General features: G+C 54.9%; 1 protein-coding gene and 1 pseudogene across 5 annotated transcripts in view; both read right to left on the bottom strand.

The window, feature by feature from the left end:
* Positions 1 to 824: 824 nt before the first annotated feature.
* LOC102433320 lies at positions 825 to 1820 on the bottom strand (annotated as a pseudogene).
* A 6799-nt stretch (positions 1821 to 8619) lies between these two features.
* Positions 8620 to 20971, bottom strand: part of PDE9A (phosphodiesterase 9A) — an 85795-nt gene continuing 73443 nt past the window's right edge. For 4 of the 5 annotated variants that reach the window (XM_014446256.2, XM_023745148.1, XM_023745149.1 and 1 more), the window contains 7 exons: positions 20388 to 20544; positions 16916 to 17029; positions 14320 to 14424; positions 13524 to 13652; positions 11927 to 12022; positions 10146 to 10221; positions 8620 to 8890 (listed from right to left, as the gene is read on the bottom strand). In XM_014446256.2, coding sequence (XP_014301742.1) covers positions 8880 to 8890; positions 10146 to 10221; positions 11927 to 12022; positions 13524 to 13652; positions 14320 to 14424; positions 16916 to 17029; positions 20388 to 20544 — 688 coding nt within the window. In that variant the 3' untranslated portion in view covers positions 8620 to 8879. The remainder of the gene's footprint in view (positions 8891 to 10145; positions 10222 to 11926; positions 12023 to 13523; positions 13653 to 14319; positions 14425 to 16915; positions 17030 to 20387; positions 20545 to 20971) is intronic. The other variant, XM_023745146.1, reaches the window with a different exon arrangement.

Below are 20971 nucleotides of genomic sequence, written 5' to 3'. Positions count from 1 at the left end.
TGTATATGATACAGTTGTAAGAATCTAAATGAAAAGTGTGGGTTTTATTCAATTGCACAATTTGCTAGTGTATCTCCTGGGTAGTGTGATGCGTAATACAGAGGAGTGAGGGGCAGAGGAGTCCAAAAAGCTAGAATCAGGGTGATTTTTAGGCAGAACTGTAAACTTGAGTTACCCCCTTCACTGCTGGGGAATATGGAATGTTTCAGCTGAGATGTTAACCAAGGAAGCAAAAACATAACAAAGCCAAAATGTGCAGCCCTGTCTACAAAATACTCTATATCCAGTTGAATCAGGAGTTTCTCGGTCTTTTATTAACTTGGTGCTGACGAAGGAATTAAAGCCCTAAATAAGTAAATCTTCAATTTCCCATTCCCAAAGTACGGAGGAGATAAGTTAGGCCGATTACATGATCTCTTTAGCCAGAGAGAGATCTGCCCAATATTTAATAGAAAAATGCTCTTGCTCAATGATTGAAGGCTATTTTTGGTATGGCTTCCTGGACAGGACTGAATTCATTCCTGCTGAGTGGATGGCCTCAAGTAAGAGTAAATGTTATAACTATTTCCCAAGCATTCTCATACTGTTTGCTCAAAGGATGTTCTGCACAGTAGAGTGTGGAAAAGAGCCAGGATGATGAATCTGTCTGTGGTTTATGACTTCCTACAATAGCCTCTCCCCCAACTTTATTTTGCTCTGGATGGAAAATCCTCACCCTTTTTAATGCGATGATCCCTGGCTTCCTATAGCGTGTCCAACAGTGGCCCAGTGGTTCTATTCTTCAACCTTTTAAACTGGCCAGTGACTAGATATTAGAGTCTGTGTTTTGGAAGTGTGGGGTTGTTTAATCTCCCAGAAACCATATGCCCTCAGTCTTAAGAGACTAATGTTCAATAGGAAACACCCTGAAGAGCTTAGGAATAAATGCAATTTAAGGATAAAAATAGAGCTAAAAAATTCTGGTGCCATTTGGGGAAGAGGGGAAGGAATGAGATTTAACTGATGCTCAAAGCTTCTCTGATACAAAGTATTTGGTCACAGACTCATAATTTGCGTAGATGCAGTAACAGAAGAAACTTCCTACAAGAGAAGAGAAAGAAGCGGAGGTCTGGAGCTCCTGTTGGAACAAGACTCTTCTGTGTGGTTCTACACAGTTACGTTCCTTCAGTGTCCGATCCAGTGTCGGATGCAAGCCCACATTCTCTCCTTTGGCCTGAGCAAGTTTTTCTTCCAGGTCATCAATAGATCTTTCCAGCTTTGCAACTGTTCTCTCTGCAGATTCAGCACGGGTCTCAGCCTCTTTCAGTTTGTCAGACAGAAGTTTAATTGCTTCTTCATATTTATCCTCCTTTTCAGAGGCAGCCTCCAGCCATTTCAGGTTGTTAGTGCCATTCTTGAGTTCTTCCTCCAGGTCCCCACATTTTAGTTCAGACACCTCGGCCCGCTCCTCTGCTCTCTCCACTCGCCCTCCAGGATGAGCAACTTACGAGCTACCCCCTCCTATTTGCGGTCAGCCCCCTCTGCAGCGTGCTTGGCCTCTTTGAGCTGCAACTCCTGGATCTCCATCTTCTCCTCCTCTTTCATGGCCCGGTTTTCTCTCACCTTCATTCCTCTCTCACTCTCATCGGCAGCCTTTTCTGCTTCCTCTAGCTTCTGCAGGGCCGTGGCCAGTCGTTCTTGAGCCCTAACTCCTCCTCAATGCGCTGGATGCGTGGATTGAGAGCTGTCGCATCTCCTTCAGCTTTCTGCGCTGCTCCCGCTCCGTCCAGCTCCCGCTGCAGGCCCTGCGCGCAGTCCTCCAAGGAGGTGTGGGGGCGCATGCAGCGGGCACTCGACTTGGCTAGAACTGGCTTCGGTGAAGCTGCAGCAGCTGCGCCCCAGCCGCCCCTCTCCCCGCCCCCCACTGCCACCCCCGCTCCTCCCTGCCCCAGGCCCAGATGCGGTCAGAGCCCAGAAAAGATGATTTTAAATGCACATGAAAAAGCAAAGAAACTAGAGTAGCTAAATATTCTTGAAAAGGGAGAGGAATCAGTCCATGCGATTGTAGGCCCTATTACACAGCTACAATAACCAAGACTGTGTGACGCTGGGAAAGAGACTGCGGGACAGACGCGGAGGTCCATGGAGCAGAACAGAGAACCAGGGTCACACCCACAGGAACGTGCACAACGGAGTGGGGAAGAGCAGGTGGGTGGAGCCGACAGTCTTCTCAGCAAATGGAGCGGAAGCAATTGGACATTCACAGGCGAAACAACCAGCCTCAACCCAGAGCTCACGCTTGGTATCAAAGTGAACTCAAAATGGACCCTGGCTTAAAGCATAAAACGACAAGACTTTTGGAAAAAAATCATGGAAGCAAATCTCCAGGATCTAGGGAGGCAGAGAGTTCTTAGACCTGGCACCAAAGGCAAGACTGATAAAAGGAAAAGCTGATAAGTGGGACTTTATCAGAATTAAAAATGTTTGCTCGGTGAAAAACGCTGTTCAAGGGAGGAAAGGGCCAGCTGCAGACTGGGAGGAAATATTGCAAACCACACATCGGACCGGTATCTGCAGTCTACAAAGAACTCCCAAAACTCACCCCCACACCCCCAAACAAGACATGAACACACATTTTGCCAACGAGGACATACAGTGTACATTCTTCCAGATGTTCAACATCTCAGCCACTGGGGACATGCAAATTAAAGCCACATGGGCCAGCACTGCACCCCTATCCGAATGGCTAAAATAAAACAGGGAAAACACAGAAAGCTGGTGAACGTGTGGAGAAACTGGGCCCCTCCCACATTGTTGGTGGGAAAGTGCGCTGGCACAGCCATTCGGGAATGACAGTTTCCTGGAAAAGTAGAGAGACAATTACCATATTACCTAGTGCTCACACTCCTTGGCATTCATCCCAGAGAGATGAAAGGTCATATTCATAAAAAAACCTCGTAGTCAATGTTTATGGCGGCTTTATTCAGAAGAGCAAAATAACTGGAAGCAGCCCAGATGTCCTTCAACTGGCGAATGGTTAAACAGACCGTGGTCCACTCGCATCTTGGAACACAACTCAGCAATAAGAGAGAACAGATTCCTGACCCACACAACCACCTGGTGAATCTCCAGGGGACGATGCTGAGTGGAAAAAGCCAACCTCGAAGGTCATGTAGTGTGTGATGCCATGTATATCATATTCATGAAAGAACAAATGTATAGAATGGAGAAGAGAGCAGGGGTGGTAGGGGTCAGGTGGGGTGGAAGGGAAGAGGGCGTGGCTATCGAGGCCTGCAGGAGGAACCCCGTGGGGAGGGGACTCTCTGTACCTGGACCGGTCAGTGTCCACATCCTGGAGGTGATGCTGACCTAGAGCCGTGCAAGGTGCCGCCCCTGGGGAAACTGGGTAAGGGGTCCACGGGATCCCTCTGTATCCTTTCTTGCGATGGCATGGAAATCTACAATTATTCAAAATAAAAAGATTAATTTAAAAAATGATCGTTTTCTTAGTTATGAAACCCATGAAAGAGAGGTTAATTTCTTAGGCTTGCTCACGTTTCCTGACACCCTGTGCTGTGAGAACGCTCACCGCACAAGCCACTTCTGAATCCCCTTTGCACCTGCTAATCCAGTCCAGCCCTGGGCATCTCAGGGACCATTCTCAGACGGAAATGAGCGTCTGGCAAGGATCACCCAGAGAAGACAGTCCTCTTGTTGTATTTGAATGGTACGTTCCAGATCCGGGAATGATGGGGGCAGGCTGTGGCCTGGGGCAGGCTGCGGCCTGGGCCTCCAGCCTCGATGACGAGGGCCTCACGCACCAGAATCGTATCATCTCTCCTTGTGGGGAATTGAAAAGAACCCCAGAAGGTCCTGCCGGAGGGGACTGTGGAGGTCCCGGAGGCTCTGGTGCTGTGCCTACAGACACCCCGGAAGTGACCTGGCAGGACCATCCTGGGTGCCCCCCGGGAGTGGGACTCTCTAGCTCAGGAAGAGGCAGCGCCTGTTAGGACTGATCAACTGCTCTGGGAGCAAACGGTCTTTCCTCGTCCTCCTGTGGGCAGAGGGGATCGGTGGTGACTCACCAGCCAAGCTGCAGCCAGGAGGATGCCGGGCTGATAATGAAGATGTGTGGGCCTCGTGGGCTTGCAGCACCCCACACCTCCCCCCAGGGCCGCTTGGCCTCACGGGCTCCTCATGCTTCGGCGCTGGGTGGCCGTGGTGTCCTGTGTGGACCGGGAGAGCCAGGTTTGCCTCGGTGAGCCCCCTGCCTCAGTTTCACTGTGTCCTCCACAATCCCCTCACTGGCCTCTCCATTTCTGATAGAATTGCCTGTAGCAGCAAAGAGCTGCTTTTGCCACTGAAATGACCCCCATGGGCAGGAAAAAAGAGCCCCCCATTCCCTTTCTGCGATAATGCTAACATCCTCCCCCCATTTCCCACTTATACCCTTTAATTTCCGAACAGAAGCGGATGCATTTTTCCTAAAGACAAATGGACATTGAAAATCTATATAGTTGGAGCAGAGGACAGTGGCCCCTCACAGCAGATCATAACAGGCTGCAGGCCTTTCTCCTGGGGCGACTGTGAAATCCTATCAGAAGTGAGTGGTCTAAGGTGAGTGGGAATAGGGGGGTGGGGGAGGAGCACAGCACGCATTTTACTTCCTGTTTCCTCTTCCAAGCTTCCTTTAAGTTGATTTTAATGCAAAGCTGAAAACAGGAGCATTAAACCCAATACTTTTTACCAGGTTAGCTGTATAAATAACAGTCCACATACCTGCCATTTAATTGTCGATTGGTTGATTGATTGATTGATTGATTCATTCATGTGTTCATCAAGCATTCTTGAGCACTTCTTGCCCACACCAGGCCGGGCCCCAGCGAGAAAGCAGAGAATTGATCTCCCTCGAGCTCATTGGGGCCCATCCTCTCCAGCCCGTCTGCTCCGGTCTTTCCCTGAGATGCCGGTGGAGCCACTCACCTGCCAGACGTTAGCTCTTTAAGAGAACACGATTGCTTTTAAAGCTTCCTATCCCTTACTGGATTTCTTACAGTTTATAACTCGAGCTGACATGACTGGTGGGATGTCTGGTTTGACACATTTGCTCATATCAGGTAGGTGTGGGGGAGGCTCACAAGTTCATGGGCAAGATTAGATTTTGAAGGTGCCCAACAGCATGGAAAGATCAGGCAGTATTTAATCAACAAGTTCAACCACCACGGTTATTCCCACGAACTCTACACTCACCTCATTCGGTTCGAGTTGCATGATTGATTCTGGGTAATTAAACGCCTAATTATGAGCATCACTTGCAGATCTAATTAAGGCCCAAACACTGGCCCCATAACCATGGTCTCATTCAGGTGAGCTCTGAGGGAGCTTGGATGTCTGGGGGGGGGGGGGGCATTAGGGGTCTCCAGGTGGGGCTGGGCAGAGCGCCCCCAGGTGGGGGCTACAGGATGACCTCAGTGTGGCTGCTTGTTCCTTTAGGGGTGGGGTTTCTCTAACCATAAATATAAAGGAAAATTACACTGTCTGCTTGTAGGTTAGAAATGTGTCCTGTTCCACTGGCCCCGGGTGCCGTGTTCAACATGCACAGCCTTTCACCTGAGACCTGGTCTGACCTCTGAGCCTCGGGCCATCCGTGTTGCTTGGTGGTCCGGCCTGTGGCGGTCCCTGCAAGGACCACATGAAGCGGACATAAGCTTTATGCACGGAGCTCCTCCGCCGAAGTTCGAGGATCCCAGCAGCGGGCTGTGGAGGTAAGTCTCAGCTGCTCTGTATAGGGTTGCCCGTGGGCCTCCACACCTGCGATCAGTAACTCTTGGAAGGTTTAGAAAAAAAACGGGGGGGGGGTGGGATCTTGGTGGTAGAGGAGGCCAGTGCAGGGGGCGCCACTGCAGGAGGCTGGCTGGGACTCTGCCGCCTCCCAGGGGTCCCACTCAGGATGGATGGGCTTGTCCGAGGGGAGCGGCGATATGTAAACGGGAGAAACATTTCTGTGGCTTCCTTCCCAACCGGTAAACTGTGGTCAGCACCCCACATCCATCAGGCTGGGGGCAGCCGTGGCCATGGAGCCAGTGGGGTTTCCATAGTGCCAGGTACCGTGTACCCCGCTGCCAGCCACTTCCTCCAGGTCTGTTAGCACCCGAGGGGCACACATCAGCTACTTCACAGGCATCTCTGGGCACCGGCCAGCGGCAGAGAGAACAGGCAGGTCGGTGAGCAGCCACCGCCGCTTAACGTTTCCTCGGACCCACTGCAGCTGGCACGTCCGACGCATTTTGAATGTTTTGTAAAGTTACTTGTGAGGAAAACAGCAGAAATGACACCAGAGCTCTCACCGCCACGAGGAATCATCAGATGCTGAGAAGGCTTGGCTGCCATGTCTCGCTGCTCTGCGAGGGCCACTGTCCGCCTCCACCGCCTCGCCCTCGCACCTGTCCCTTTGTTCCTTAGCCAAGTGCAAGCGTTCCTTGTTTTCACCCTGTTCGCTGCCAGGGCTGGGACACCGTGCCAAGGCTAGATGCCTGCCATCTTTTCCTCATTTCCCTTCCTTTCTCTCAGCGGGGACGGAGGTTCGGTGTGTAATAGTGCATGTACGTGCATAAGTGTTCACACACACACACACACACATGTATACACACGTGTCCCTGTTCTCCTGCCACCACACACACACATTCTGCAGGATGACTTTCTTCTCTTACATGATTCTCTGGGGGCAGTGACCACAAACTCGAGTCCATGTATTCATGTGGCAAATGTCTGAGCCTCATGGACGTCATCAGGGGTCTTCCTAGGGTGTGCGGGGACCTGGGAAATTATTTTCTGCAGGTGCCTCGCTAAGTAAACAATGTGGGTCACCCCAAACCAGCTCTGGGCTGTTGGAGCTTTCTTGGGAGCAGCAGGGCTGGGGGCAGGCCGGGGCTAGGCTCCGCTGTGGGCGTCAGAGCCGGGGAAGGCGCAGGGCACAGAAGGGCTGGTCAGCCTGCGAGCCCCCTCGGTGGTGACTGCTCTCGTTCCCACAACTGACCGCCAAGACCAGTCCTCGGGCCCACCGCCTTCTCTCCCTGATCTCTGGCCTCCAGTCTCCAGTGTGGCCGAGCCCCACTGTTCTGCACAGACACAGACACCCCAGAGCGCCTGTGGCCCAGGCCCGCCTCGCCCCGGCCTCACCGCTGCACCTGGCAGCCCTCTCCCTGCACCTTTGTGCTCTCATGCCAACCTGCTCGTCCCACCATGCAGTCTCCATCACACTGACCCGCTGTGGGTGCTGCCTTGTTGGATCTCCGCCTGGCTCGCTGCGTTGCTCATCCATCAGGACCCAGGGCCGCCTCCTCCAGAAAGCAGGTTACAAAGGCTGCGCCTGGAGCCACCTGGGGGCTCTCCCTCCTCCTCCTCCTCCTCATGCCCACTGGTCTTGTAGAGGTCACTGCAGCCACCCTCAGGCTCGCTTTCCCCAGGTTCCCAGGCGCCTCCTGTGGCCACAGGCAGTGCAGGAGCGCCTGCTTCACAACCACCCTTTATTCGCTGGCTTTCCAGCTCGCGTGAGCTCGAGGGGGAGGGCAGCATGGTGCCTGACATCCACTGTGGGCACCATTTAAGGAGCGGAGGGAGGAGGGACGGGCAGGAGGGCAAGGGGCAGGGCAGTCCCTCTGCCAGGCCAGGCCGTGTTGTCCTTGCCCGAGGCCATGAGGAAGGCCTGGCTCTGGCAGGATGGTGGCCCGAGGGACCAGCATGAGTGGGAGGGCACCATGTGTTTTAAAAAGGAAAAGCAGGCACACAACCTGGGAGAGAATTCTTCCCAATTTATGGGTGTGAGAGTTTGGGACACGCAGCTCTCAGGAGAGGTGGGAAATCTCACAGCTCAAAAATGAATTCTGTGAGGATGGGGAGCAATACCCTGGAGTTCAGGGGGGCGTGCATGCCCAGGACATGGAACCAACCAGGCCATGCAGCTGCTCTTTGAAGGCCAGTTCTCAGAGCGGAGGCTCTTCGGCAGGTTATGTTGTCCTGAGGGGGCGCGGGTGGGGCCCACAGTCTGGGGGCACTCAGGAGTCTAGATGCAGGCGGGGCTCTGGGCGAGAGCTTAGGTGTGGGGGCCCCTCCAGCTTGACCATGAACAAGCGGGGATTGGCTCTCCCTTTGTGGGCCCAGTGCCACCCAGAAAGTTCCCAATGCCTGTCCCTAAGACAAAGGCAGGAAGAAAAGGACAGCTTCCTCCCTTGCTGTGCAGATAAGGTCAACTCGGCTCCTTATCTGTGCGTTAACGGCTCCATGCCCACCTCTCGGTGCATGGGCACCAGCCTGCGGTACGTCTGTGTCCTGCATGGACCGGCTGTTGTCTACAGTGTGACCGGCCGCCTGGGGTCCCCACCTCCCCGCATAGGCACCAGTGCCCTCGCAGCCCACAAACACAGGACAGGCACGGCCTGGCGCTCCGGGCAGCGGCCTGGCATTTAATGCTGAATTTGCGCGAGGAGCGCATCGCATCGCACTGGGCAGGCGCTCTGGGTGCGTCTGCGGGAAAGCACAGCGTCCTCGTCTCCATGTGAGCACGTTTCTCAGACACACTCCTCCACGAAGAGAAAGAGCAGGACCCACTTCTGTATAAGAATATATTATTTAAAAGGCAGTTTAAAAGTAAAAATTCTGTACAGCATCATGAATTCCTTTTTTTTTTTTTGTATCAGTGAACAAAAGGGTTCTGGTCGTGGGCGCCAGGGTGTCAGGTTCAGCTTCTCCCCGAGGAGGAGTCTCACGCCGAGCGGCCGGGACCAGGCACCGCGGACGGACGTCCTCTTCCTTCAGGCGAGGTCTGCTCGGGAGGGAAACGGACGCCGGGTTCGTCTTCGTTGGGATTGAAATGCGCAGGCGATATCGCAAGTGTCACAGGATTAGACGCGCACTGTGTTTGAAAAATGAGGCCGTCGGACATATTGTTGAACATGTTCAGGGAAAATAAAACAATCTCAATCCCTTTTCTGAGCCATTCAAAAAATACGATCTGACTTCAAAATTGAAAGCCAGCCCGGCTGGCGTGGCTCAGTGATTGAGCATCCATCTATGAACCAGGAGGTCACAGTTCGATTCCCAGTCAGGGCACATGCTCAGGCTGCGGGCTTGATCCCGTGTGGGGTGTGCGGGAGGCAGCCGATCAATGGTTCTCTCTCATCATTGATGCTTCTCTCTCTCCCTCTCTGAAATCAATAAAAATATATTAAAAAAAGAAAAAGGAAAAGAAAAGAAAGCCAGCATTTACGGAGTGCTTCCTATGGACCAGCCCTCTGCTTGGTTAACTGCTAAAACCACAACATGATGGTAATTTAGAGACTCTGGCCCTGAGGCTCAGAGGTTGAGTCTCCAGTGCAAAGCTTGGCCCCAAGGCTTGCTTTGCTGGCTGCTGGATGCCGGGACCTCTGTTCCTCTAATAAAACCAAACCTAGTTTCTCATGCCGGCACCTTGCTGCTTTATAAACCGAAACTCCCTCAAAGGATCCATCAGCCACCTCTGTGGTGTGTCCTCATTATTCAGGCCGAATGGCTGGTGTGCCTTCTGCATGGACTGAGGGAATGGCTGATGCCAACAAGTGCTCGGGGAGGTGACCACAGTCATGCTAACAAATATTTTTCTTTGTGAAAAGCTTGAAAAAAGTGTTTTCTCTTAGGAGTGGCACACATGCTAATTACTAACCTTTTTCTATCAACTAAAGCAGGGGTCCTCAACCTTTTTAAACAGGGGGCCAGTTCACTGTCCCTCAGACCGTTGGAGGGCCGGACTATAGTTTAAAAAAAACACTATGAACAAATTCCTATGCACACTGCACATATCTTATTTTGAAGTAAAAAAACAAAACGGGAACAAATATAATATTTGTATTTGCATGTGGCCCGCGGGCCGTAGTTTGAGGACCCCTGAACTAAAGCATGCCCCCTCCTTCAGAGCCTGATTCTAATTATTCTGAGCAAGGCATACACGTTTTACTTATTTTAAAAATATTTGTATCAGATTCTCCTCCTCCTCCCTCCTCCTGATGGAAGGTCTGTAACTATCTATATATATAAAAGGCTAAGTGACCATCCTACCATCTGACCCCTCCCCAGGTTCCAATCCAGCTCCGTTGTGTTGGGAACTGCTGGGAATCAGTGCACAACAGCATTACCTTCGCTTGGCTTCCCATCTCTGCTTTTCTCCCTCGACTTGTCGGTGCCCCCGCCTGCCCGGCTCTCCGTCTTCCTCTGTAACCAGGACAGAGACAGAGAAGTCAGGCTCGGGGACCCCGAGGGGTGGCTGCTCGTCTGCTCTGGAGCTCCCTGTTGACTGCAGATGCTAAAACGTGAAGCTGAGACAAACGTCTGCAACCTTGTGGTGCCAAACACACACGTGTGAGCTTTTCAGACACAGCTCGGTGCACGGGCCACCTTCCCTGCTACGGGAGGCCTCACCCGGTGCGGCCACTGCCTGCCGCCTGGACGGTGAGCTCACACTGGCTGCAGTGCACACAGCCCCGTGGACTGTGGAGTCCACATCCCTTTCACCTCCTTTCGGGTTTGTCCCACTGGGCGGCCGGGGCTGGGACTTGGAGACTCAAGGCCTCCATTGAGATGACGTGTGGATGGCCCCGGAGAGTCAGGCTCTGTAGCTCTCTTGCAGGGGGTCTGGGCAGGGGGGCACCTCTTCTTATATCCGTCCTCTGTATCATCTGCTCTTAGCTTCTGGAGTTTCAGCACCTGCCTGTGACCTGCTAGAATCTAACTAGAGCAGTGATGGCGAACCTTTTGAGCTCGGCGTGCCAGCATTTTGAAAAACCCTAACTTAACTCTGGTGCCGTGTCACATATAGAAATTTTTTGATCTTTGCAACCATAGTAAAACAAAGACTTATATTTTTGATATTTATTTTATATATTTAAATGCCATTTAACAAAGAAAAATCAACCAAAAACATGAGTTTGCGTGTCACCTCTGACACGCGTGTCATAGGTTCGCCGTCACTGAACTAGAGAGATGGAGTTGGCTGGTCTGCGGGCTTGGAGGTATTTATTGAGCACCTACTATACGTCCAGCATTGCACCAAGGAGGCTGAGAGAGACAAGAGCAACACAGGACGAGCCTCAGCAGGGCGTGGCGGGAGTTCCCAGTGGCAGAGGCAGGTGGAGGCACCGTGATGGGGAGGCCCTGGCTGAGGTGAGCAGTGAAGAAGACATGGTGCAGAGCCAGGCGGGGGGCACTGCCAGGCGGGGGGCACTGCTGGGCTGGGATGGGGTGAGGTCAGCCACAGCCACATGGGCCCAAAGTATGAAGCAGCAGGGAGACTGCTCCAGCTGCACTGGGCCCCTGGAGAGAAGGGAGGCCACACCTGGGGTGGCTGGAGGTCAGGTGAGAAGGTCACTGGGTGGTCCCAAGAGGCAGGGGGCCCTGACACAGAGATGCGCACACCCCGGGGTCCTGACGTGGCCAGACTAACTTGGGGGGCTTCGGAGGAAACCTCGACCCCAGCTCTGAGCCTGTGAACTGGACCTCCCCTGAAAACTATCAATCCCCAAGCGCCCTAAAGCCAGGCCCGGTCTGTCTCCCTGGCCCCTGGGAGGGGCCGAGCTGCCCCGTGTGAGTCTGTGGCCTAGAGCCAGGACGGGACGTGGTGGCGGCTTTTCCCAGGCCAGGGGGAGCCTCTCAGTGAACAAGGTCAGCGCAGGGGCAGGGGGAGGAGAGGGAGGATGTGGGCCGGGCGCTGCTGGGGGAGGGAGATGCCGTGGACGCTGACCCTCGTCACCTCACAGCGGGCAGCACTGTCATGTGACCTCCAACCACGTTAGATCCCCTGAAGTGGTCAGCCTGTCTCTCTCTCCTTTGGGTGGGAACGAGCGCCCGTCCAGAGGGGCCGCCTTGTGGTGCCAGCAGTGCGGACGGAGCCCGCGTCACCCGCTGTCCCGCGGGGCCCTACCTCCGTCATGGCGTCGTCCATCTGCTTCAGTTCCTCGTAGCGGTCTCTGGATTCCCACAGGGGCTGTAGCATGCTTTCCTCAACCGCAGGGAAGAGCTGGAGGGGGACACACTCGGTCAACCGTCTGCCGCTGAGGCGACGGAAAGCGTTTGGGACAAGGGCAGGTCGTGTGTCTCAGTGGCTTTGGTCAATGGGTCGCATGGGGAATCCGCATCCGTCCATGGGGTGTGGTTGGAGCCCCTGGGGTGCGGCCTGAGCCCCCGGGGTGCGGCCTCTACGGCATCCAAGGTGACCGAGGCTCTGACACTGTCCGGTCAATGGTTCCTGGAGCCCCTCACGCCTGCCACCTGCCCACCTGGTTCCATGGTCCCCGCTGTCTCTTGCTTCTCACAGGGACCTGGTAGAAGCCACTCCCTCCCCACCCCTCCCCTCCTGTGTCCCCCTGCCCCCCAACTGTCCACACTGCACTTTCTCATCTTCCAAAGCCAACTTCACCCACTCGGCCCCTGACAGCCCCAGAGCCTGGAGGGACTCGCTCACGCCTGCCCTCCAGCCTGAGCGGCTCTGTCCTCCAGTCTGTCCGCCTGTCGGACATTCACTGAGACTCAGCACAGGATGCCCCTCCCCCCGGGGCCCTGTGCACACAGCTATCCTCCCAGGAAGGTCACACTCCGCCCTACTGCAGGGGAGGGTGGGCCCGTGGTCACGCCACTGCAGCCGGGACCAGCTCTGCTCGTCCGCTGTGAAGGCGCAGTGTGTGGAGAGAAAGCTGTGAGCAAGAAGGCAGCTCCCGAGAAGCAACAGTGCCCGGGGCTTAAGGAAGGAGCGCTGAGCAGGTTCTGGAAGACGAGGGAGCAGCATGTGAGGCTGGGGGCCCAGGGGAGGGAAGGATGCACTGGTGGTAAAGGTTGGAAGAAAGGCCAGGACCAGGAGCTGCGGGCCTTCCTGCCAGACAGAGGTGCTACAGAGGACAGGGGACCATGGGCCTGTGTTGGGGCAGTGGGGAGCCATGGAGGGTTCAGGAGAGAGGTGGAGACCTCCTTCCTGAAGGTTAACCTGGTGACAGCCGTGTGCTGGGTGGAGTGAGCGAGATGGAGATGGGACCGCTTAGGAGGTTCTTCCGAAGGTGACGGTGAGAGGAGCTGACACAGGCTCCTCTGGTGCCCGGCGAGCGGAGGGCCACTTGGAGGAGGTCTCCGTGGGGACTAGCAGGCTGGCCGTGGTGGCGCAGGAAGGGGAAGCCGGGAGGTTCTGTGGGTGTGCTGTGGGGAGCAGGAGGCGGGAGGGCAAGTGGGAAGGTGGGGGGGAGAGTGTTGGGCGTGTTGGTGTTTAGGTGGAGGGGGACTTCAGGTGGGGTGTCCGGCGGGCAGTTACAGTTCACATGCATGTGTGTGAGCATGTGGGCGAGTGTGTGAGCGAGTGTGTGAGCGTGTAGGTGAGTGTGTCAGCGTGCATGCACAGCGTGTGCATTGTGTGTGAGCGTGTAGGTGAGTGTGTCAGCGTGCGTGCACAGCGTGTGCATGTGTGTGCACGGCTGTGCACTCCCGTGTTTCTCACTGTCTGTCGTGTCGCCCCGGGTGCAGTGATGGTCACTCACCTTGGTCACCGTTTCAAACATGGGGATCAGGACGAACTTGATGAACCCAATCTGGGCCGTGGCTTTGGTCACTTTGTCCCGGTCCATGAAAGGGGCCACGGGAAGGCCTTCCGACTTCTCTCGGTCGCTCTGGGGAGTGCAGCAGACGCAACGTTAAAGAAACAGTCAGGGAACTTGGGGGGCTCTGGGGATCACTGTTCTTCGAGGAGGAGAAATATGAGCTAATATGCCGCAGCCAGCCCAACCGCGGCGCGTTATGTAAATCAGTAATAACAATTACCAATTGTTTGAAAAGATGGTGCTATTCTGAGTGCTACATCGGGTGTGCAGGGCCGTGCAGGGCCGTGCGGTGAGGACTGAGGGGAGGGCACAGGCGGAGGCCAATGAAGTGGGTCACAAGAATGCGCCGTCCTAGAAGTAGCTTGTGGACACCCCTCCGGCTCATCAGAGCTTCCCCGGCCGCCCCGGGGGCCCTTCCTGTCTCTGCAGTTCTTGACCTTCAGGCCTGACATGTGAGCCCCTCAGAGCGGCTCGCTTAGTGGTGACAGGCGGCAGTTTCACAGCATTAGCTTTCCCAGGCAGCCACGGCCGCTCAGGTCTGAAATGACAGCCTCGCTCCCGTTGGCTGTGCGCCTGCTGTGAAGGCTTTCTGGGGGCGCGAGGCACTTCTGCCGACCCGCCTGTGTCCACTGTGACCCACCTGCCACGATTCAAACTGGGCCTCACGTAAGGGGCCAAGCAGAGCGCCCGGAGGCGTGACTGCTGTGCATGAAATATTCCCGTAAAATACTCTTACCTGCATGAAGTATTCTTCTAATAAGCAGTCCACCCAAGGCTCTGCGACTTCCATCGGACGCACCTCGTTAGAGATATCACAGCATTTTATCAAAATCATCTTCAGCTGCAAGAGGAGGCTTGGGGTCAGCAATGGCGCGCAGACCGGAACCCACGCTGTTTGGGCTGGACTTGCCCCCCAGGAGCGGGCGGGGCTGTGGACGGGGCTGAGCTCTGCTGCCCCTCCATGGCTCAGCCAGGGCGCCTGTGGTGGGGGCCCTGGCGGTCTGCATCTCGACCCTCAGCCTCAACTGGGGAGAATGAGGGGCGTCACTGCACCCCCATAGGATCAGAATGTTTTTCTTTCTTTTTTTTAAAATCCTCACCCAAGGATATTTTTCCATTGATTTTTAGAGAAAGTGGGAGAGGGAAAGACAGAAATGTCGAGGTGAGAGAAACACATCGATTGGTTGCCTCCTGCATGTGCCCTGACCAGGGCCTGGGCCAGGGAGTAGCCTGCTACTGAGGTACGTGCCCTCGACGGGACTCGAACCTGGGACTCTTCGTCCGCAAGTTGATGCTCTATCCACTGAGCCACACCGGCTAGGGCTCAGAATGCTTTCTCGGCGGGACCTCGAGTGGTAGAACAGCCCATTTAACACGAGGACCTTCTGTCATATGAATATACATTATGAAGTTCTTGATTATTGAAGAGACAGGAAAAAGTGTAGAGAGGCATCATTAGTGATGAATAATGGAGCCACTACAGTCAAGCTGCTAAATTATTAAAGTCACATTGCCTAAGGCAGGAGGAGATGATTCTAGTCTTGTTCTAACCAGCTAGGAACTTGCACTTGAACTCTCCAGTCCCGTGTCAATGCCTGGACATACAGCAGACCTGCAGGTAATCCTCTGATTACCTCAGAAGGACTAAGAAAAGAATATTCTCGTATCCAGACGGCTGAACGTGACCAGACCTCCTGGCGTCCATCCTCCAGACCATCTGGACCAATCCGAGGGCCAAAAATGCAGACTGGTCCTTCTCCAGAATGTACACTTTGCTACAACTACTCTTAGCTTTTCTTTCTTCTCCGGGACATTTCTGGGTTTTGGCTTAGCTGTGTTTCTGGTTGACAAATCCTAAGATCCTTGAATGAATCTTGATCATTTATTTCTAGCCAAAGCTTCCAGACTCTTACTCATGTGACGATAAGAATCAGAGGTTGAAAGGGCAATAGGAGTGGATAGTGCTGGGACCCCCTCCCCACCCCCCCCCCCCCCCGTGACAAAGCGGCACATTAGAAATAATAGGGTGAAGGGGACCCTCAATGTAAAAGCAGTGAGGGCATAGCCTTGGCACCCCAACCCCTGAATAGGACAGGCAACCGCAGATTCCTCCTGTCCCCCACAGCCCAGGGTTAGCAAGACTGGCCAAATGTCAGAGGTGGCATTAGCTTCTGCCCCCTGCTCCAGGCCCGGGTCTTCCCTGTGCTAGCCGGGCTCTCTGCCTCTGAACCCGGCCAAAGCCGCCACCCTGCAGAAGCCTCCTCTCCCCCTGCGTCCTTCCAGGTCCTGCTCTGGCCCCTCTCTCCAGCCTTCCTGGCCACCCCAGCCCCCGATTTCAGCCCCCACAGCGCCGCCCTGTGCCCGGCCACATCTTGTTTGTGCTGTTCCCTAGCTGGATGCCTGTCTGGTCCTCCCAGGACACCTGACTCCCTCCGAGCCTGGTGAGGCTGGACATGCATTTGGTCCCTCGAATGGAGGCTCGCCAGGCCCAAGGATTCAGCCAGAGCGTTTCCACCTGACCCAGCCACGTGAGTGCCTTTGGGACCGGCTGCAGCACCAATGACTTGCTCCAGGCCCAGCGACTGTCACCTGGAATTGCCAGTGTTTGAGGTCAGTGGTGGCTGCCACTCAGAGTCTGGTGCGGGTCCACCCGGGCTGTGGGCCCCGAATCTGCCTGGGCTGCTCTTTCAGGAGGGGGGCCTTGGGGAACCTGACTTGGCTCAACTTCAGCTGAACCTCCAGGTGAGCGCTGCCCTTCAGTCCTTCCCTCGTCGCCCTGCCCCATGGCTTCCTGGGAACCGATCCAGGCCTTTCTCGTCTCCTGTGTGAGGAGGTGAGCTGTAGGCCACAGGCAATAGGGCTCTGCCTGGCAGGCCTTGGGGGGACGCTGCCCCTGACACCAGGCTGGGGCCAGCAGGGCACGACCGTCCTAAGGGGAGCTGAATCAAGGCTTCAGGCCTGGGCCACCGGGTCCCCAAGTTGCCCTCCGAAAGGCTGGGTTCAGCATGTTTTCCGGGGCTGTCCTTTGTGGGAGAGCCAACTTTATTCTCAGGAAACCAGAGCAAGATGGTTCGCCTTCACCCGCTTACTATCCTCACACAAGAATGAGGGGAGCGTGCAAAAACGCTGCCCGGAGCCACGATGGAGCTTTACTGGGGAGGTTCCCAGCAGGCGGCCTTCCCGGTGAGACTGGGACCTTTGAAAACCAGCTTTATCGGCACCTCCCCCCAAGGCAACTAGGAGTTGTGGTTTCTCGGTTTCTGGTCTGAGCTGGAGGAAGGACTCCCTCACCAGCTCCCCCCGCCCACCTCCCACCAAGAGGTGAAACTCACCAGGGTCATGTGCTCCTCGTTGCTGTAGTCGAAGTTCTCCATCTTCTCTTTGAAGGAATCCATGATCTCTGCGTGCCTGGCCATGTCAGTGGCCAAGATTAATGTGATCATGCCCTGAAGAGCAAAAGAGCAAAGCATGAACACCGGGCAAATCCCAAGGATTCCCCATTGAGCGCCGACTGTGTGCTGAGCCCTCTGCACACACCATGTCATTTACCCTGTGTGTGTGTCTAGGAATCACTGTCCTCATTTTCATTTTATTCGTTATTATTATTTTTGTTAATCCTCACCTGAGGATATTTTTCCATTAATTTTTAGAGAGTGGAAGAGAGAGGGAAAGGCAGAGAGGAACATTGATGTGAGAGAAACTCATTGATTGGTTGCCTCCTGCACGAGCCCCATCAGGGCCTGGGAACTTGCAACCGCGGTACCAGCCCTTGACCTGCATCGAACCCCAGACCCTTTGGTCCACAGGCCTACGCTTTATCCACTGAGCCAAAACAGCTGGGGTGCTGTGTTCATTTTTAGATACAGAAGCTGACACTTGACGAGGCCGAGGGCCCTGCCCAGGCTGCAGGGGGAGGGTGGAAGCCTGGCGTTCAGGCCCAGGTGAGCCTGACCCCTCCCCTGTGCTGTGTCTGCGAAGCAGCAGCAGCCACACCAGGTCTCCCAGGACAATGTCCTTATGGATGGCGGCTTAGCCACGGACAAAGGCTTCCCCGCGGTTTAGTCATCTAGGCCTGTGGTGTGTGCCTTCCAGATCTTGTTGGAGGTCAATGACCGATTTTCCAAGGGTATTTTTCCCCTGTTATCTAATCTGTATGTGATGACATGTGTACCTACTGCTTGGGAGTGATCAAAGTCTGACTATGTACAATGGCATTCTTCTATGGACGAATTTGTAAATGAGGACGCAATGAGTTTTTAATATAAATAATCCATTACCTTACTAATCAGATGTTGGCTTAAAAGTAGCATAATTCAAAACCATGACCATCTGACCATCCATCCATCCATCCATCCACCCATCCATCCATGCAATCCACTCATCCACCCATCAATTTACCCATCTAACTTGTCCATCTGTCTGTCCGTTGTTCTGTAGATCCATCCATCCATCCACCTACCCACAAGCATTTACAAACACACCGCTGTGCTGAGCATGGTGTTCTACTTTTTCAAAAAAATGAAACCACAATCATCAAATGCAGAGCTCAAGTCACCCAACATAGATCATCTCAGATGTGTTTGGAGGATGGGGCACGACTGACGTTCTGAATGGTGCCTTTTCCCTGTGAAGATTTAATTGTGTAGTAGGGAAGGACCTATGCCATGAGGAGTTAGCCCTCAAAATATTCAATGACAAAATGTTATTAAAATCAGGACAACTGCCTGGCTGGCGTGGCTCAGCAGTTGAGTGTCGACCTACAAATCAGGAGGTCACTGTTCAATTCCCAGTCAGGACATATGCCTGGGTTTTGGGCTTGATCCCCAGTAGGGGGCGTGCAGGAGGCAGCTGATCAATGATTCCCTCTCATCATTGATGTTTCTATTATTCTCTCCATTTCTTTCCTCTCTGAAATCAATAAAAATATTTTTAAAAATTGGGACAGCTGATTTTATTCTCAGAAAAAGTCTCGTTTGAACATGAAGCGTTTGAGGTAGGACAACCCTCAGCAGCAGCAGCCACACCAGGTCTCCCAGGACAAAGGCTTCCCCGCGGTTTAGTCATCTAGGCCTGTGGTGTGTGGCTTCCAGATCTTGTTGGAGGTCAATGACCGATTTTCAATGACCTTGTGTGCCCCATGGCGGACACGAGGAAGATCTGGGCTGTGGGGTCAGCCGCTCCTCCAGCCAGGCACTTCCTTCCCAGGGTCGCTGGGTCTGCCATGGAGGGGCGTTCAGGTGCTCGGATTCTCCAGGTCGTATGCATTCCAGGTCGCTGGGCAGCCGTCAGGGGCAGCAGCCAATGCAGTGCTGTCTCCAGGACTTGCTCTTTACCCGCTTCGGAGAAAGGTTCCCTCGGGCTCTTCAGAACAGCACGTGGCACTTGCTTGCCCGGTGGTTCCATAAACATGGAGGGAGGCAGAAGCTTGGGCTTGAGGAGGGACTGTGCCGGGAACCGGTGATTCAGCGAGGACAGTAAGCACCGCATTTAGCTCTGAACTTCCTGGAAGCAGGGCCAGTGGGGAAACGTGGTTTATGAAGCTGTTTTCCGACCGAGCGAAGCTTATCAGGAGGGAGGGTTCCCAGCTCTGGATTCTAGACCCTTTATCAGGCGCATCTTCAGGGAAGGCCACGAAGCCATCTCACGGGTGCGGTTTTCATCCATGGACTGTCAGGGCGTGGCTCCTCCAGACGCGGATCTTGGCTCCTGTGCAGTGCCCCAGGCTGCCATCCACATGGACCCGGGGACGCAGAGGACCACAAAGATGTTGTCTCAGGGTTCTGGAGGCCAGAAGCCTGAATCCAAGGTGTCGGAGGGCCCTCCTCCCTCCCAGGGCTCCAGGGCAGGGTCCCCTGCTTCTTCCAGCTGCTGGTGGCCCAGCATTCCTTGGCTTGTGTCCACATCACTCCAGTCTCTGCCTCTGTCATCTCATGGCCTTGTCGTCCGTGTATCTGTGTCTTCTCCTCTTCGGTCTCTTGTAGAGACACTTGTCGTTGGATTTAGGGCCCACCTGGCTAGCCCACGCTAGTCTTACCTGGCGACCCTAACAATGCAGCTGTGAAGACCCTTTTTCCAAGTAAGGGTACCTTCACAAGGCCGAGGGTCAGGAGGTAGACATACATTTTGTTTTTGTTTTTTTTGGCAGGGGTGCGGCTACCATTCAACCTACTACATTCCTCCAAAGGTCGCCCTGATGTCCTCCCTCCCCTGCAAACGTCAGAGGGTGGAGCACAGAGTCGCGCTCGCTCGGTGGGACCTCTTGGGCGAGGGCTGTCATTTGTGGTGAGTGGAAGTGTCTGTCTCAGGACAGGGGGCGCTCTCAGCCTCCTCCCAAAGCGCCCCGAGAAGTGGTCAAGTCTCTTAGCTGAAGTGGGCAGTGGGCAGACTGGGTCATGGGGTGGCAGGGGACAGTGGTCAGGGCCCTGCTAGGTTGGATGTGGCAGGTGTGTCTGTCCAGGGTCTGCTGTGCACTCCCTGTGCTCCCTGGGCAGGTTACCCAGCGTCTGTGGGCCTCACTCCCTGTGTGGCAATGGAGAAAGGGCGTATCTCCAAGGATAAGTTCAACCCCGGGTGTGAACTGCCGTCAGTGGACTCCCAGGTACGCAGGCCAGGGGCGTGCACCTCTTCCTGGGTGCTCTGTGGCCTTGGAGGCGGGGGGAAGGGAGGCCCGCTCCCCAGGGTCCCTGTGGGCGCTGCTGTGACCAGGAGCCTCAGCCCGGAGAAGGGGTTCTCTGTGGTCGTGCTGGCTGTCTCCCCCCAAACTCCCCCTCACCCTGCAGGCAGCGTGCCCCCACCCCCGCACACCTGTCGGATCTGCTTGAACCCGTCGGGCTGCACGTTGGAGAAGATGTTGCACTCCGGCTGGGCGAGGATCTGGAAGGCCACGGCGCAGTGGTGGTTCTCCAGGGGCGAGATGTCGTTGTAGCGCACGGCCAGCTCGGTGCGGGCGTTGATCTGGTACCTGGAATTGGGGGCGAGGGGACAGGAGCCTCAGGAGCCCGCACTCGGAGGCGCCTGTGTGTCAGGGCAACACGCCGAGGGGTACAGTGCTGCCCGTAGGGGCTGGGGGGCAGTTGTGAAGGGGCTGGTGAAGGCGGCTGCACTCCGCCCGTGCCAGGAACTCACTTCTGGCTCCCTGACTCTCTGCTGCCCCTTGACTGAGATGATCCCAGGTTTTTACAGTCCTGCCAGGTGGACAGCACCCAGAAGTCTCCATTTCTCTGTACGGTGCCCTGAAGGCGCCCGGGCCTTTCGGGATGGCACCTTGCAGACATTTCAATATGTGCAAAAGGCAGGCATTTGGGAGAAGAGTCGGATGCTGTGGTCCAGGCCCTGTGCTGGCCCGTCGCCGAGGGTGGGCACTGAGGGAGTGGGTGCCCACGGGCTCC

This window comes from Myotis lucifugus, unplaced genomic scaffold (genome assembly GCF_000147115.1).
Source record: "Myotis lucifugus unplaced genomic scaffold, Myoluc2.0 scaffold_520, whole genome shotgun sequence".
NCBI lineage: Eukaryota > Metazoa > Chordata > Mammalia > Chiroptera > Vespertilionidae > Myotis > Myotis lucifugus.
This window is presented reverse-complemented; position numbering and strand designations above follow the sequence as displayed.